The sequence below is a fragment of the Ovis canadensis genome, chromosome 15, assembly GCF_042477335.2.
Source record: "Ovis canadensis isolate MfBH-ARS-UI-01 breed Bighorn chromosome 15, ARS-UI_OviCan_v2, whole genome shotgun sequence".
NCBI classification, from domain to species: domain Eukaryota; kingdom Metazoa; phylum Chordata; class Mammalia; order Artiodactyla; family Bovidae; genus Ovis; species Ovis canadensis.
Window position 1 is genome coordinate 54,217,491 of NC_091259.1, and position 16,437 is coordinate 54,233,927.

At 38.6% G+C, this 16,437-nt stretch overlaps 1 protein-coding gene across 1 annotated transcript in view; it reads left to right on the forward strand.

Moving 5' to 3' along the window:
* The window catches only part of LOC138420280 (interferon-induced very large GTPase 1-like), a 68,385-nt gene extending 53,264 nt beyond the window's left edge, over positions 1-15,121 (forward strand). The window contains exon 4 of the mRNA XM_069553381.1: positions 7,563-15,121. Coding sequence (XP_069409482.1) covers positions 7,974-14,849 — 6,876 coding nt within the window. The 5' untranslated portion in view covers positions 7,563-7,973 and the 3' untranslated portion in view covers positions 14,850-15,121. The remainder of the gene's footprint in view (positions 1-7,562) is intronic.
* Positions 15,122-16,437: the final 1,316 nt, after the last annotated feature.

Consider the following 16,437-nt stretch of genomic DNA (forward strand, 5'->3'; position numbering starts at 1 on the left):
CTGATCTTTTTTACAGTCTCTATAGTTTTGACTTTAACTATTTCATATACTTGGAATCATAAAGTATGTAGCATTATCAGACTGGTCTCTTTCACACAGCACTGTGATTTAAGATTCTTCTGTGTCTTTCATAGCTTTATATCTCAATTCTTTTTTTTTTCCGCTAAACAGTAATAATAACCTAGACAGCACATTAAAAAGCAGAGACATCACTTTATCTACACAGATTCATATAGTCAAAGCTATAGGTTTTCTAGCAGTTACGTACAGATGTGAGAGTTGGACCATAAAGAAAGCAGAATGCTGAAGAACTGATGCTTTCAAATTGTGCTGCTGAAGAAGACACTGTCTCTATAAATTAAGTTGGGAAGAACTGATGCCTTAACAATATTAAACATAAATATATCTCCATTTATATATGTATATATTCCTTGATTTCTTTCATCAGTTTTGTAGTTTTCCTTATTCAGATCTTGCACATATTTTATTAAGTTTATATCTAAGTATTTATTTTGTGAGGGTGCTAGTTTAAATGGTATTGTGTTTTTAATCTCAAATTCCAAGTGCTTATTGCTAGCATATTAAAAAAATAGTTTATGTATTCTAACCTTTATATTCTACAACTTTGTTGTATTCACTTATCAGTTTCAGGAGATTTTTTTTGTTGATTCTTTGGCATTTTTTGCATAGTGTCATCTACAAATAAAGACATGTTTTATTTATTGCTTCCCAATCAGTATATTTTATTTCCTTATTTTATTAACTAACTCTTCCAATAGAATGTGTGATAGGAGTGATGAGAGGGGATATCTTTAACCTATTTTTCTTTAAGAAGAAAGCTTCTAGGTTCTTACCATTAAGTGTAATGTTAATAGTAGGGCTTTTGTTAATGTTTTTATCAGGTTCAGTAAGTTCCCCTCTATTCTTAGCTTGCTGGAAGTTTTAATAATGAGTAAGTATTGGATTTTGTCAAATGGGTTCTCTCCATGTGGTTTTTCTTCTTAGTTCATTGTAGTATATTACATGAATTGATTCTGAACTTTGAATCTACTTTTGCTTACCTGAGGTAAATCCTACATGGTTGTGGTATATAACTCCTTTCTACATTATTAGATTTAATTGGTTAATTTTTTTCATAAGAGATATAGGTTTTCAGTTTTCTTTCTTGTAATATCCTTAACTAGTTTTGGTATTAGGGTAACTTTGACCTCATGAACAAAATTAGGAAGTATTTCTTCTGCTTCTGTCCTCTGAAAGAGACTGTAGATATTTGGTACAGTTTCTTCCTTAACTGTTTGGTAGAATTCACTAGTGAATCCCACTGGCACTGGTGCTTTCTGTTTTGGATGGTTGTTAAATATTGATTCAGTTTTTTTTAACAGACATAGGCATATTCAGATTATTTATTTCCTCTCCTGTAAGCTTAATAGTTTATTTTCTCCAAGGAATTGATACATTTTATCTAGGCTATCAACTGTGAGAGCAAACAGTTTCTCATAGTACTCTTTTATTCTATAGAATATATCTATATTCATTTTTCAATATCATATATTTATATGTCTATAGAATTCATATCCATAACCCCTATTTTATTTCTGATATTAGTAATTTGTATCTTCCCTCTTTTCACAGTCTGAGTTATTAGTGTTGTTGGTATTTCCAAAGAGTCACGTTATACTTTTATTACTGATTATTTTTTCCTATTGATTTCCTGTTTTCAATTTTTTTTGGTGTTTTAGTTCCTATTTCTTTTCTCTTGCTTATTTGGATTTAATTTTCTCTTCATTTCCTCAGATGGAAACTTAGATTATTGTTTTCATATCATGATTCTTTTGTTATGTAGGCATTCAATGTAAATTTCCCTCTAAGCACAGTAGCCCGCAAAGTTTGATCAGTTGTATAATCAAATGTTTCTTATTATATTTTCCTGCGTTAGTTTGACAATGATTTATTCTTGACTCTTATATTTAACATTGTACTAGAAATTGCAAAATATATTCTACAAAACTAACAGGATCTTTGACCTTCCTCTCAAATACCTCGAAGAACTGAGGGTCCTTTAAGTCCATTTGGCTGCACACTCAAGCCTAAATGCAATTGCCATTATGTATTTTAAACCCCACTGCTTTGTGCATTTACTTAGATTTTTCCATATATTTATTCCCTTGTTGCTCACCATCTTTTCCTGCATCTCTGACTATTCAGTGATGATATTTTCCTTCTCCTGAAAAAACATGCCTTAGTAGTTCCTTAAATGTGCATTTCTAGGTAACAAATTCTGTTACTGTGCTGTTTTCAATGTTTTTCTGCCACCATAATTCTTTAAGGATATTTTTAACTCTGTATAGAATCCTACTTTATCCGCTATTTTCTTTCAGTAGCTTTAACCCTCCATCCTACTGCCTTCTGGCTTCCATCAGCACTGTTGAGGTCATCATTCTCTCCAATTATTATTTGAAGATGAACTCTGCTTTTCTCAGACAGTCCTCAGAATGGGAGAAAGTAATAGCAAATGAAAAACTGACAAAGACTTAATCTCCACAATATATAAGCAGCTCATGTAGCTCAATACCAGAAAAATGAACAATCCAATCAAAACATGGGCAAAAGATATAAAAAGACATTTCTCCAACGAAGACATGCATATGGCTAATAAACACATGAAAAGATGCTCAACATCACCATTATTAGATAAATGCAAATTAAAACCACAATGAGGTATCATCTCACATTGGTCAGAATGGCCATCATCAAAATCTAAAACCAATAAATGCTGGAGAGGTTGTGAAGAAAAGAGAATGCTCTTACACTGTTGGTAGGAATGCAAACTGGTACAGCCACTATGGAGAACAGTGTGGAGATTCCTTTAAAAACTGGGAATAGAACTGCCATGCTGCTGCTGCTGCTAAGTCGCTTCAGTCGTGTCTGACTCTGTGCGACCCCATGGACAGCAGCCCACCAGGCTCCCCCGTCCCTGGGATTCTTCAGGCAAGAACACTGGAGTGGGTATAGAACTGCCATACCACCCAGTAATCCCACTGCTGGGCATACACTCCAAGGAAACCAGAATTAAAAGAGACACTGTACCCCAGTGTTCAGTTCAGCACTATTTACAATAGCTGGGACATGGAAGCAACCTAGATTTCCACTGACAGATTAATGGATAAGGAGGTTGTAGTACATATACACAATGAAATACTACTCAGCTATTAAAAAGAATGCATTTGGGTCAGTTCTAATGAGATGGATGAGCCTGGAGCCTATTATACAGAATGAAATAAGTCAGAAAGAGAAAGACAAATACTGTATAATAACGCATATATATGGAATTTAGAAAGACAGTACCAATGATCCTACATGCAGGCAAGCAAGTGAGACATAGATGTAAAAAAACAGACTTTTGAACTCAGTAGGAGAAGTTGACGGTGAGATGGTTTGAGAGAATACCACTGAAACATGTACATTGCCAAATGCAAAATAGATGAGCAGTGCAAGTTTGATGCATGAAGCAGAGCATCCCAAGTAGGTGCTTTGGACAACCCAGGATAGGGTGGGGAGGAAGGTGGGAAGAGGGGTTCAGAATTGTGGGGGACACCTGTATACCTGTGGCTGATTCATGTTGATGTATGGCAAACCATCACAATATTGTAAAGTAATTATTCTCCAATTAAAATACATTAATTTTAAAAAATCTGCTTTTCCCTAAATGCTTTGCTTTTCCTAATGTATTTTCTGCAGGTTCACTATGATATGTCTGATTGTGAATTTCTTTTGTCTTCCGAGGTGTATGCCATGGTATCCTAAGTGCTGTCTTTAATTTGTCATGGAAGTGTTTCACTCACTTCAAATTTATTTACCTCTTCCATCAGATATTATTTCACTATCTATTAAATTCCTTGAGACTGCAAAAATTTTGTCTTCAATTTTTATCTAGATATTTTAGATAACTCAGTTGGAAAAGTTGTTCTCTTTTCTAATTAATTTATGTTTTGCCTGCACTGGGTCCTTACTGCTGTGAGCAGGCTTTCTCTAGTTGCAGTAAGTGGGGGCTACTCTAGGTGCAGTGTGCATATGCATACATCTCATCCATATCCTGTCTTCACTTCCTTTGCATATGCACCCAGGGCTTCTCATTGTGGTGGCTTCTATTACTGTGGAGCACAGCCCCGAGGGCACACGGGTTTTAGTAGCTGCAGCACAAGAGCTCCGTAGTTGTGCCTTGTGGGCTCTAAGCACAGGCGCAGATGTGGTACACAGGCTTAGTTTCTCCATGGCATGTGGGATCTTCCTGGACCAGGGATCTAACCAGTGTTCCCTGTATTGCTAGGCAGATTCCTAACCACTGTCCACCCGAAAAGCCCAGAAAGCTGTTTTTTGAATTACTGAGTCTGCCATTAAATTTAGATTCAAATTTTAGTGACACTGGGGAAGATGGAAAGCACAAAATCAAAATGACTGTAAGATGAGATGACAATTATATGATTCAATAAATACAAAATGAAGGGAAAATCTGAGGGAGAGCTGGTAGGGGATTAAAAAGAATTGAGATCTGGGAGAAATTGAAAAGGATAATTTGAAAGGACATGAAACTACATTCACATTAGGAGGAAAGATGCATAGGATTATAATAGTGACATTCAGTAGGACAGGAAATACAAGGAGAGAGGAAACCTGAACTATGTGTGAAGTTGAAACATGTGAAATCTCATCTCATATAATATGTCTCAAAGATAGTGGGGTTAAAAACATAACATTGAGAAAACACTGAATATAAGAGTATTTGGTTCTACATAAACACATTAAGATGGCATCAGTAGATAAAGAGAATTTGATTATACATATATAGTTTATAATTTAAAATAGATATATATAATATAATGATATTAACTAGTGTCAGAGGAAGAGTGAGAAGTGGGTGACAAGTATAAATCAGCTAAGAAGTGCATTTTATTTACTGAGATAAACTAACATATAACCTTGCATAAGTCTAAGGTATACAAGGTGCTGATATGATACATTTTTATATTGCCATATGATCAAGATAGAGTTAGCTAACACTTCTATCACATCACAGTACCATTTTTTTTTATTGTGGTGAGGACGATTAAGATAAAATCTCTCAGCAACTTTGAGGTTTATAATACCGTGTATTGTTTATAATCACTATTTGTACTATGTGCTATGCTTAGTCGCTCAGTGTGCCCAACCCTTTGTGACCCCATGAACTGTAGCCCTCCAGGCTCCTGTGTCCATGAGGAGGCAAAAATACTGGAGTGGGTTGCCATGCCCTTTTCCAGGGGATCTTCCCAACCTAGGGATCAAATCCAGGTCTCCTGCATTGCAGGCAGATTCTTTGCCATCTGAGCCACCAGGGAAGCCTAGATGTCTAGGATTTATTCATCTACTGATGGCACATTTGTACCTTTAAACAGTATCTCTCTAATTCCTACACCTTCCAACCCTGGTAACCACCACCCTGCTCTGGTTTTACAAGTTTGACTTTTTTAGATTCCACATGTAAGTGATGTTATACAGAATTTTTCTTTCTTGGTCTGACCTATCGCACTTAGCATAGTGCAGTCAAGGTCCATCTATGTTGTCACACACAAATGGCAGGACTTCCCTTTTTCTTGTGACTGTATAATATTCAACTGTGTGTGTGTCTGTGTCCACACGTGTGCATGGTGTATTACATATCCTTTATCCATTAAGCCATGGGCTGACACTTAGGCTGTTTCCATATCTTATCTACCGTGAATAATGATGCAGTATATATGAAGGTGCATGTATCTCTTCAATATCCTGTCTTCACTTCCTTTGCATATATGCACAGGAGTGGAATTGCTGGGTAATATTGTGATCCTATTTTTCATTTTTGCAGAAACTCTACAATCCTTTCCATAGTGGTTCAGTTCAGTTCAGTTCCGTTCAGTCACTCAGTCGTGTCCACCTCTTTGCAACTCCATGTATCGCAGCACGCCAGGCATCCCTGTCCATCACCAACTCCCGGAGTTCACTCAGACTCACATCCTACAAGTCAGTGATGCCATCCAGCCATCTCATCCTCTGTCATCTCCTTCTCCTCCTGCCCCCAATCCCTCCCAGCATCAGAGTCTTTTCCAATGAGTCAACTCTTCGCATGAGGTGTCCAAAGTACTGGAGTTTCAGCTTTATCATCATTCCTTCCAAAGAAATCCAAGAGCTGATCTCCTTCAGAATGGACTGGTTGGATCCCCTTGGTTAAACCAACTTAAATAATCAGCAACAGTACACAAGGGTTCCCTTTTTTCTACACCCTCTCTAGCATTTATTATTTGTAGAATATCTGATGATGGCCATTATGATTGGCTTGAGGTGATACCTCATTATGGTTTTGATCTGCATTTCCCTAACAATTAACTACTTTTGAACTGTGGTATTGGAGAAGACTCTTGAAAGTCCCTTGGGCTGCAAGGAGATCCAACCAGTCCATCCTAAAGGAGATCATTCCTGGGTGTTCATTGAAAGAACTGATGCTAAAGCTGAAACTCTAATACTTTGGCCACCTCATGCAAAGAGTTGACTCATTGGAAAAGACCCTGATGCTGGGAGGGATTGGGGGCAGGAGGAGAAGGGGATGATAGAGGATGAGATGGTTGAATAGCATCACCGACTCAATGGACAAGAGTTTGAGTGAACTCTGGGAACTGGTGATGGACGGGGAGGCCTGGCATGTTGTGATTCATGGGGTCGCAAAGAGTTGGACACGACTGAGCGACTGAACTGAACTGAACTGAAAAATTAACAATCTTGAGTGACTTTTCATGTGCCTGTTGGTCATCTTTATGTCTTCTTTGGAGAAACATCTATTTATTCTTTGCCTATTTTTTCCTAATATTCCTTTAATGTAGCTATCCAATTTTCCCATCACCACTTATTTGAATTATCTTTTCTCCCATTGTTTTCTCATCTCTTTTGTCATAGATTATTGACCATAAGTGTTCAGGTTTATTTTTGGCCTCTCTACACTTTTCCACTGATCTATGTGTTTGCTTTTATGCCAATATCATGCTCTTTTGATTAATGTAGCTTTAGAGTATAGTCTAAATAGGGAATGTGATATGTACAGCTACTTTTTCTCTCCAGTCAGCTGTGGCAATTAAGTCTTGTGGTTCCAAAAAATTTTTTAGAATCATTTTCTTACATTTGTGAAAGTGTCCTGGGTATTTTGATAGTCATTGCATTAAATCTATAGATTGCTTTGGATAATATGGCCATTTTTAACAACATTAACCCCTCTAATCAAGGAACACAGGATATCTTTCCATTCCTTTTTATCACTTTCAAATTCCCTCATCAGTGTTTATACTTTTGAGAATATAGGTCTTGCACCTTCTTGGTTAAGTTTATTCCATGGTATTTCATTCTTTTTAGTCTGATCATAAATGGGATTGTTCCCTGAATTTTTTTTTTCTGATAGTTCATTATTAGTGTATACAAAAGCAACAGATTTATGCAAATTAATCACAGAATTCTGCCTATTAACATGCCACAGGCTAACTGAGTGTCTTTTCTTCCAACAGCCATGGACACAGCAGTGTCTATGCCCAAAGAATCCCTGCTCAGAGGCAAAAATAGGCAAGATCTCCAAGAGATGCTCAGAGAAGTAGCACTGGTAGTTGAGTACTAGTTGTCAAAGCTGCAGGAACACCTGGGTGAGACTTCTGCTCATGCCTTACAACACCTAGAAGAAAAAGACCTCCAAAACTGAAATGCCAGGTGCAACATTCCTGGGAGAAAAGGGCCCTGGAGAAACTGCTTAACCTGTCACATTCAAATATTCTTTCAGAGTTACAGGAGTCTTGGGTGGAATCATTTAAGAAAAGGCATAAGGAGGCAGAACAGGCACTGCAGGAGCAAAGAGAAATGCTGTCAGACAAAGGCAACAACAGGAAGAGGCAGTGAGGAAAAAGGAAGCAGCGCTGAGGCAAACAATGGAGATCCCCAAAGAGTTCTGGCCATCTCCTGAAAACCCCCTAGGAGAAGTCACGGAAGATATGCAGAGACAAATCAACCTTATGGAAGGGGCACTTTCTCACAGGAAAATTCTTTCAGATAGAGAGCTGGTGAGACATGCATCTGCAGGACTAGCCCTACAGGGAATTTACAAAACCAGTGACCAAAGGTGTCTCCTAGAGAAGAAAGAGGAGCTACTCTGTGTCCCCAAGGAGTTTGTACTCCGTGGCCCTAACCAGTGTATACGGAGGGAAATGAAGGAATTTGCATCTTCTCAAGAAGAATCCATGTTCACTCAGACTGTAGAGAAGCTGGGCTTCAGCATAACTGCCTTAGCAAAGGGTGGAGGTTGGGGAATTAACCTGGAAGCTGATATGGATAAGACCACACATTCAGAATCCAAGGAAATACAACAGTCACATTCTACACACTCTTATTTCTGCTCAACCAAGTTCATCTATATCCCACTGGCCTCCTGCATCTTTCCCATTGACCAGCTCCAACTTTCCAATGCTGCTCTCCAGGATTTAAAAGACATTGAAGACCTTTTGGGTCAGTCAGAAGACCCAGACAAACTGCTCTTGCTGAGGCATAGGACTGAAGCCTTCTTCCAGAGGTTTGGGTCTCATGCTGATCAAGGTCCTCTGCACCTGGGGGGAATCTACTGGTGGAAAGCCATTTCAGAGGGTTTCCAAAAAGAGCAGCTGGCAGAAGTGAAACAGCAAGCAGCAGAGGCCCTGGATATTTACGTAAGTGAGAGTTACAGTAGCTTTGGAGTGAACATTGGTACAGGTGTGGATATGTCAGACTCTCATTCGAGAAAAGCCTCTCAGAGAACAACCTTCCAAAATCTCCAAAACGAAGTCAAATTATCTGTGGCCCAGACAGGTGGCCCACCAGAAGCAAATGGCTTTTTTGACTGGAAAGCTGGTCTAGATGCCAATAATCAAACCTGGTATGTCATTGACCGTGGACTTCAGCTGGTACCTGTTTGGGACATTGTCCTCTATGGCCACAGAGACGATTTTAAGGATCCTCTTAAAGTAGCTAACTGCCTGAAAGACAACTATGCTGTTCTGACTGAACTCACTGCCCAGATCCAGGAGGGAGAAGAATTCTTGAGTATTGAGAAAGAGGCTAGGATTTTCCTAGAGGATGTGAAATCCTGGACAGTTTTTGATCCTGAAGAACAGCTTAAAAGGCTGATAAATTTCATGCAAAGATTGACTGAAAAAACTGAAAGCTATACCATTTGGACTAATATATGCCTCAAAGACTGGGGTCTGCAGAGTTTTCTGGTAAACACTGTAAACTGTTGCAAAAACATTTCCATTCGTGAAACTAAGCGTATTAAATCTCAGTTGTGTAGTCTTTTGGATCCTCACATTTATACAGTAAGAAACTTTCCTCAGGCTCAATCCATTATGGAGTGGATATTTCAGTCAGAACCAAAGGAAGACAATGTCCATATCACCCAATTTCCTGAATTAATTGAAATACTTAAAAAAGCACAGAATGATCTTAGGGAAGTAAAGGCCAAATCTGAATCCACAGAGTTGGTGGAGGAGGCTCAAAGAAAGCTGACTTATGAGGTCAGCTTGTCTCTTGGTTGCTTCTTGAAATACCTCCAAGAAACAGGGAAGCCAGACACACACGTCTTGCTACTTTTGATAGCATCTGGTGCAGGATATCATGTGATTGATAATATATTTCAGTATCTCCTGGGGCATGATGAGTTACACTTCCTATTGGACAAAATGCAAACTGTGCAAAATAAATACCAAGAGCTCAAAAATATTTGCAACTACAGGGCTCAGGCATTCCTGGTGCTCACAGGTCTGACGGCGACAGCAGGCATCAAAGCTGTTTCTCCGGAGGAGAAAACACAACGCTTGGCATTGATCAAACATCACATGGGACGATCTTTGACTAAAGAAGTTGTATATGTCCTCACCAAAGCTGGAGATCATGATTGGGAAAACCTAGAAAAAGACTTGAGACTGCTCATTGATGGGAGTTATGAGGCTACTGTCAATTCATTGCAAGTGGAAGAGGTGATAAAAGAATTGCGAAGTGTCTTCCCTGAAAAGAAAGAGCTCCAAGAACCACATGATAATGAAAATAAAAAGGAGGACGTCATAGAAAATGGAGCCTTCCAAGACTTACTCCAGCGTCTAGGCCTAGAACATTACTACCCAAGGAAAATGAGCAGAGCTAATTTCCATCTGATCCACAAGATTTCTGTGTACAACACTCAGCCCTGCTCTGAAAGAGAACTTCCCTTCTATTTCCTACAGAAGCTATTGATGCTGGATTATGGGCTGAGATACCTGATCATCAAACATGAAGAATACACAGAGAACCAAGTCTATTCAAGCACCTCAAATCAAGAAAAGGAGGCTTTTGATCCATATGAAGATCTACCTGAAGAAAGTGTTAGCCCTACTAATCCTTCAGCAGCCGCTAATGTCAGACCCTATGTTCACCCTATGGATATTCAGATGGCAATTCTTCACTGTGCAGATGATTTTGCCAGACAGTATATTTTGGACAAACTTTCCATTTGTCAGTTTGCCCTCCCCCTTCTCATACCTAATCCTTGCAATGGTCAAATGGAATTCTCTCTCTGGTCTCTCAGGCAAATTCGAAGGAACTGGCAGCAAGTAGGGAAATCAATAAATGAGGAGAAAGACAATTACACGAATCACCAAATGTGTCGTGTCTCTGCCCCCATTGTGTCCTTTATTAGAGTTGGAACTGGCTTCTCTGCCTCCAAATCTCAGATCATGAACTGTCTTCTCAGTGAACGCAAACATGATGTCTTTTTTCACCGACATTGCAAAGGCAGCAGCAGAGACTGTCTCTTGATGGAAGGAGTGGTGGAAGTCGCCTGGTTCTGTCCTGGGGGGGAAGAGCAGGACAGATTTGACAACTGCTTGACATTTACCAATCTTCATGGAGATGCAAAGGAACATGAGAACCAACTTGCCTTTTTGAAGGAAGTTTCTTCCATAATTGTGGTCCTCATGTCAATTTCTGATGACAATAAAGGAAACCGAAAAATAGTCAGTGACATGTGCCAGTCAACAAAACCTTTAATCTTTTTGCTTGATGATAAAGGAAAAATCACAGTCGATAGTTCTGGCCCAAGAGTGAGAATTGGGATCCGGAACAGAAATGAGGCAGAATTAATAGGGGAGCTCACAACCACAATCAAACGTTTGCTGGAGCTCTCTAACACTGCACTCAGCTTGGAGCACTGTGCCCACATTGCTCGCAAGCAAGGAATACTTATTGATGAAGACCAGAGAGATTGCAAGGAAGCCAAAGAAAAGGCAGAGAATCTAATGACCCTACTGAGAGAAATGGAAATACCTCAGATCAAGGAAAACTTACTACCTCTTCAGGGAAAACTGTGGCAGCTTTGGTGTACAAAGGACAAAGAACTCTATCATCTGAGAGAAAAGGGGAATCGCAGCATTGAACAACACAAAAGTGAGACTGAGACAGCAAAACAAATGATAAGACAGAAACAGTTCAGAAAAGCCTTTCCTCTCAATGCTTTAATGCGTTCTGTCCTTGAAATTCTCCAAACTCATTCAGAAACTCACACCAAACTCTACTTCCTCCAATGGCTGAATGTAGCTTTGGACAACCTGACTGCAGGACACTTGGAAAATCTAAAGGAGAAGAAAAAGGCATTGGTTCAAAAAAAAAAGCAAGAGGCCACAAAGAGTAGCTCTCTGAAAGACTGGCAAAAAGAGATAGAAGCTATTTCCAGAGAGATTAATGACTGTACATTGGGAATTGAGCACATTCTCAGAGAAGCTGGCCAGATCTATGAAGCTCTGGAAGAAGCTTCACCCATGAAAGATACCCTATTTCTCTCCCTTCCCCACATTGCTGCAGATCTGATGATATCTGGTGTTCCCATTGAGCTGATGGATGGGGATGTTTCATATGTGCCCCTGAGGTGGGTGGCAGCTGTTTTTGACAAGCTCTCTGAGAAACTTGGAAACAAGCGGCTCTTTGTTCTCTCTGTCCTTGGCCTGCAGAGTTCAGGGAAGTCCACCCTGCTGAATGCCCTTTTTGGGCTGCAGTTCACTGTCAGTGCTGGGAGGTGTACCCGGGGGGCCTACATGCAGCTTCTGAAAGTGGAGGAGACATTCACAGCTGAACTTGGCTTTGACTTTGTGCTTGTGGTGGACACAGAGGGACTTCGAGCCCCAGAACTCAGCAACAAGTCCCAGAATCATGACAATGAGTTGGCAACCTTTGTCACTGGACTTGGAAACTTGACTCTGATCAATATTTTTGGGGAAAATCCATCAGAAATGCAAGATATTCTACAAATAGTTGTCCAAGCTTTTCTGAGGATGAAACAAGTAAAAATCTCTCCCAGTTGCCTCTTTGTCCATCAGAACGTGGGGGAAGTTACAGCTAAAGACCAAAATATGGAAGGAAGAAGGAGGTTTGAGGAGAAATTGGATAAAATGACAGCAATAGCAGCTGAAGAAGAGCAGTGCTCCGATGTAACCTGCTTTAGTGATGTCATTAAGTTTGACGTCAACACCCACGTCTACTACTTTGCTCACCTCTGGGATGGCAATCCCCCAATGGCCCCTCCCAATCCTCGCTACAGCCACAATGTTCAGGAACTCAAAAGCAGAATTCTTGTGACTGCCCAACAGGAATCTAGGGGAAGCATCATGAAGATATCAGATGTAAAATTCCGAGTTCAAGATTTGTGGAGAGCCCTACTGAATGAGAACTTTATTTTCAGCTTCAAGAACACTCAAGAAGTCATGGCCATGAGCAAACTGGAAACCATGTATAACTCCTGGACATGGGAGCTGAGGAGTCATGTGCAGAGATTACAAGACCAGCTGATCAACCAGATTCAGAATGGAAAAATCCAGCCACTTGAAACTTATAGCCTGGAGGCTCCAGTTGCAGAGATATATGAAGCCATCAAGCAAAAACTTGAAAAATATTTTAATGAAGACCCAGAAAGTGAAGTGCTGGTTCAGTGGAAAGGAAATTTTAACAATAAACTCATAATCCTTAAGGAGGGACTAATTTTAGATTGCCAAAGAAAAGCCAACGAACTTATTCATTTAAAAACAAATCAAGAAAAGCTGGATAACAAAAAGTCAGGTTATGAAAAGGAATTATTGGATAAAAGCCAGAAGTTGGCTTTATCGCTAAATGGCACCGAATTGAGTGAGGAAGAGCTCCATGAGAAATTCAACCCACTTTGGGAAAAATGGGTCTATGATGTGTCCTCAAGTCTCCCCCCAGCTGTAGAGCCTGAAATTGAAGTGGATTCTGAAAGCATCCTTTTTGATTATTTCAAGAAGGAAAAAGACATGGCAAGCATACTGGAGAACTATTCTGGAGAAATGTTTGAAATCAACTATGAAAAACATATTAAGATGAAGAGAAAATCTTGCAGTTTCTCTACAATGACAATAGAGCCCCTGGATATATACTCCATAAAGATGACTACTGACTGCATTATTTCAAAAGTTAATGAAACTGTTAACAAAATATCTCAGCAAAAGCATGATTACAATCCAAGTTATTTCCATGAAATCTTGAGAATAATACATGAGGAGGTGAAGTCTGCACCCACTCAGAAAAGATACAGATTTACAAAAAAATATGAAATAGACTTATCATTGTGTTTATTCCAAAGAGCATCACGGAAGTTTAAGGAGATGCACAAGGCATTCAAGAGGGCAAATGATCCTGTAAACTATCTGCAAAGCAAGAAAGATGATTTCTTCATGAGCTTTAAGATCTCTTGTCAAGGAGCATCTTCAATTAAAACATTTGTTGATTTTCTGTGGAAGAAACTCACACCTGCTGTCTCCAGCACCATAAGGAAAAACATGGCCCTCAAAATTGCTGGGGACATTCGAACCACCTGCCGGGCATTCAGTGAAAACAGAGCTAACCTGGAGAAACACATTCTCATCTCTCTGGCAGAAGAGGAAAATTTTGATAACTACTGGCAGTACCTTCATAATCCAGAATCATTTTTTAAGAATTACATTGAAAACCATGTTAAAAGATATTTTTCTGACACAGGAAGTGAAAAAATAAAGACTTTTCTACAAATGAGTTTAGATGACATCAAGAATGCCATCCTCTCAGCTGTACATGCATCCACAGCAAGAGCTAAAGATAAAAGCAGCACAGTGTCTGGGTGGTTAGATTTGTTCTGTGATCACCTGGGGAGTACCTTGATCTTTCCACGAAAAGACTTGATAAGCATTGAACATCAGGAGATAACAGATATTGAGTTTCTCAAAGAGGCCATGAGTAAAGCTTTGGATCCTGAAATGAAGAAGGTAGAACAGAACTGTTTGTCTGAACTTGTAGAAGAAATGATTCCTGAAATCCAGAAAATGCTCTCTGAACATCTCTGTGGCTGCTGGAAACAGTGCCCCTTCTGTAAAGCAATTTGTACAAATACAATCCCTACCCATGAAGGAGACCACAGTGTTCCCTTCCACCGTCCAGAGGCTCTCAGTGGAAGGAGATGGTATCATACAGACCATTTTACCCTTAATTTCTGTACTAGTTCAGTAGCAAGTGATGATTTTTTCATTTTGAATTATTGCAAGAGAATCCCATATAAGACCTACCGACAAGCAGGGGGGGAATATGCCACATGGAGCATCACCCCAGACGCATCCACCCAGCCATACTGGAAGTGGTTTGTCTGTCACTTCAGATCAAAGCTAGAAGAAAAATACCACCAAAGATTTATCAATAAAGGTGAAATTCCTGATGCCTGGAAGAAAATCACAAAGCAGGAGGTGCTTGATGACTTGAAAAAACATTAACACTCAATGACCAGATAAGGGTTCCAGTAACTAAACAAAGAAGGCACATTATCAGAACAAGCCTAAAATACCACCCACTCAGAATGAAAACTTTCCTTATATCAATTTTTCTCAAATGAAACATTTAAAACTAAATCAATCAAAGCAAGAGTTAAAGATTTCTTGAGTAGGAACCTTATTTTTTTTTTTTTTGCCTCAATTCCTTCTTCTTTAAAAGCAGCTGGTTATATGAGTACATGATAAAATTGAATAAAGTGCATTTAATATACCAACTGCATATTTTATATTATTATTCTGAATGTTTTTATTTTTAAATAAATAATGTTATATAAAGCTTCAAGAAAGTCATTTTCATAGAGGGAAATTAAGTCCATTGCAGATGGCTACAAAATCTTCAGAATAACTATACAAATATTTTGATCAATATACAGTTATTGACTGAAAGTTACAAATTCTTTTCATTTCTAAGTGCAATTTTTTCACTCTATGAAATTGTGAGGAAGAGTTATTAATGCTTGAATGCAAAAACATTAATAGGAAATTCAAGATTTCCAATTCTCAAATATAATGCCATTTAGAGCTATTCTATTATAGGAATTAAAAAAAAGAAAAAGCAGAAACTTGTCCAGGATAGAGCCTACATCAATTCAAGAAACAATATTAAACAAATATGAAAAATAGAACTTATATAACTTTTTCTAATTTAACCATTTTCTCTTCTTCCTGGGCACTTTGGCACTTGCCTGTGCATGTTTTTGTTTGTTTGTTTGTATGTTATCTTTTTTAGTCTTATCTAATTGACCATCCATTCTTTTTCATTGTCTGCAATTTACACTTAGCCTCAAGACTTTGCTTGGGACGTACATTTTTGTTGTTGTTCCCTTTAATGCAGGTACCTTTCCAAGAAGATAGACAGTTTACAAGGTGCTGTAATATATCTTAATTGACAAGATCTTAATTCAAAAAAGTCAACACACTATGTTAATTCATTTTGTACTTAAACTTTCATTTCAAAGAATAAAATAATGCCATTTGTAGCAACATTGGATACAACTATAGATTACCATACTAAGTGAAGTAAGTCAGAAAGAGAAAGACAAATATGATATAACATACATGTGCAGTCTAAAATATGGCCCAAACAAACCTATCTACCAAACAGAAACAGACTCATAGACACAGATTAGACTTGTGGTTTGCAAGGGGGAAGAGGGCAGAAGGAGGGGGATGGACTAAGAATTTGAGGCTGATATATGCAAACTATTGCTTTTAGAATGGATGAACAGCAAGGTCTTCGTGTATAGCACAGGGAACTGTATACAGTCTCCTGGGATAAACCATAAAGGAAGAGAATATTTTACAAAGAATGTCTATATGTGTAAAACTGCTTCACTTTGCTGTACAGCAGAGATTGGCACAACATTGTAAATCAACTATACTTCAGTAGAAAAAAAGCAATATAAACCCTCTTTTTTTAAGATACGAATTATGTAATCTTTTCTAATGTATTTTACTGCTTTTAATGCAGCCTTAAAAACAGTATAATAGCAGTAACAGAAAAAACACTCAAGTTACAGTTAGTGGTGTA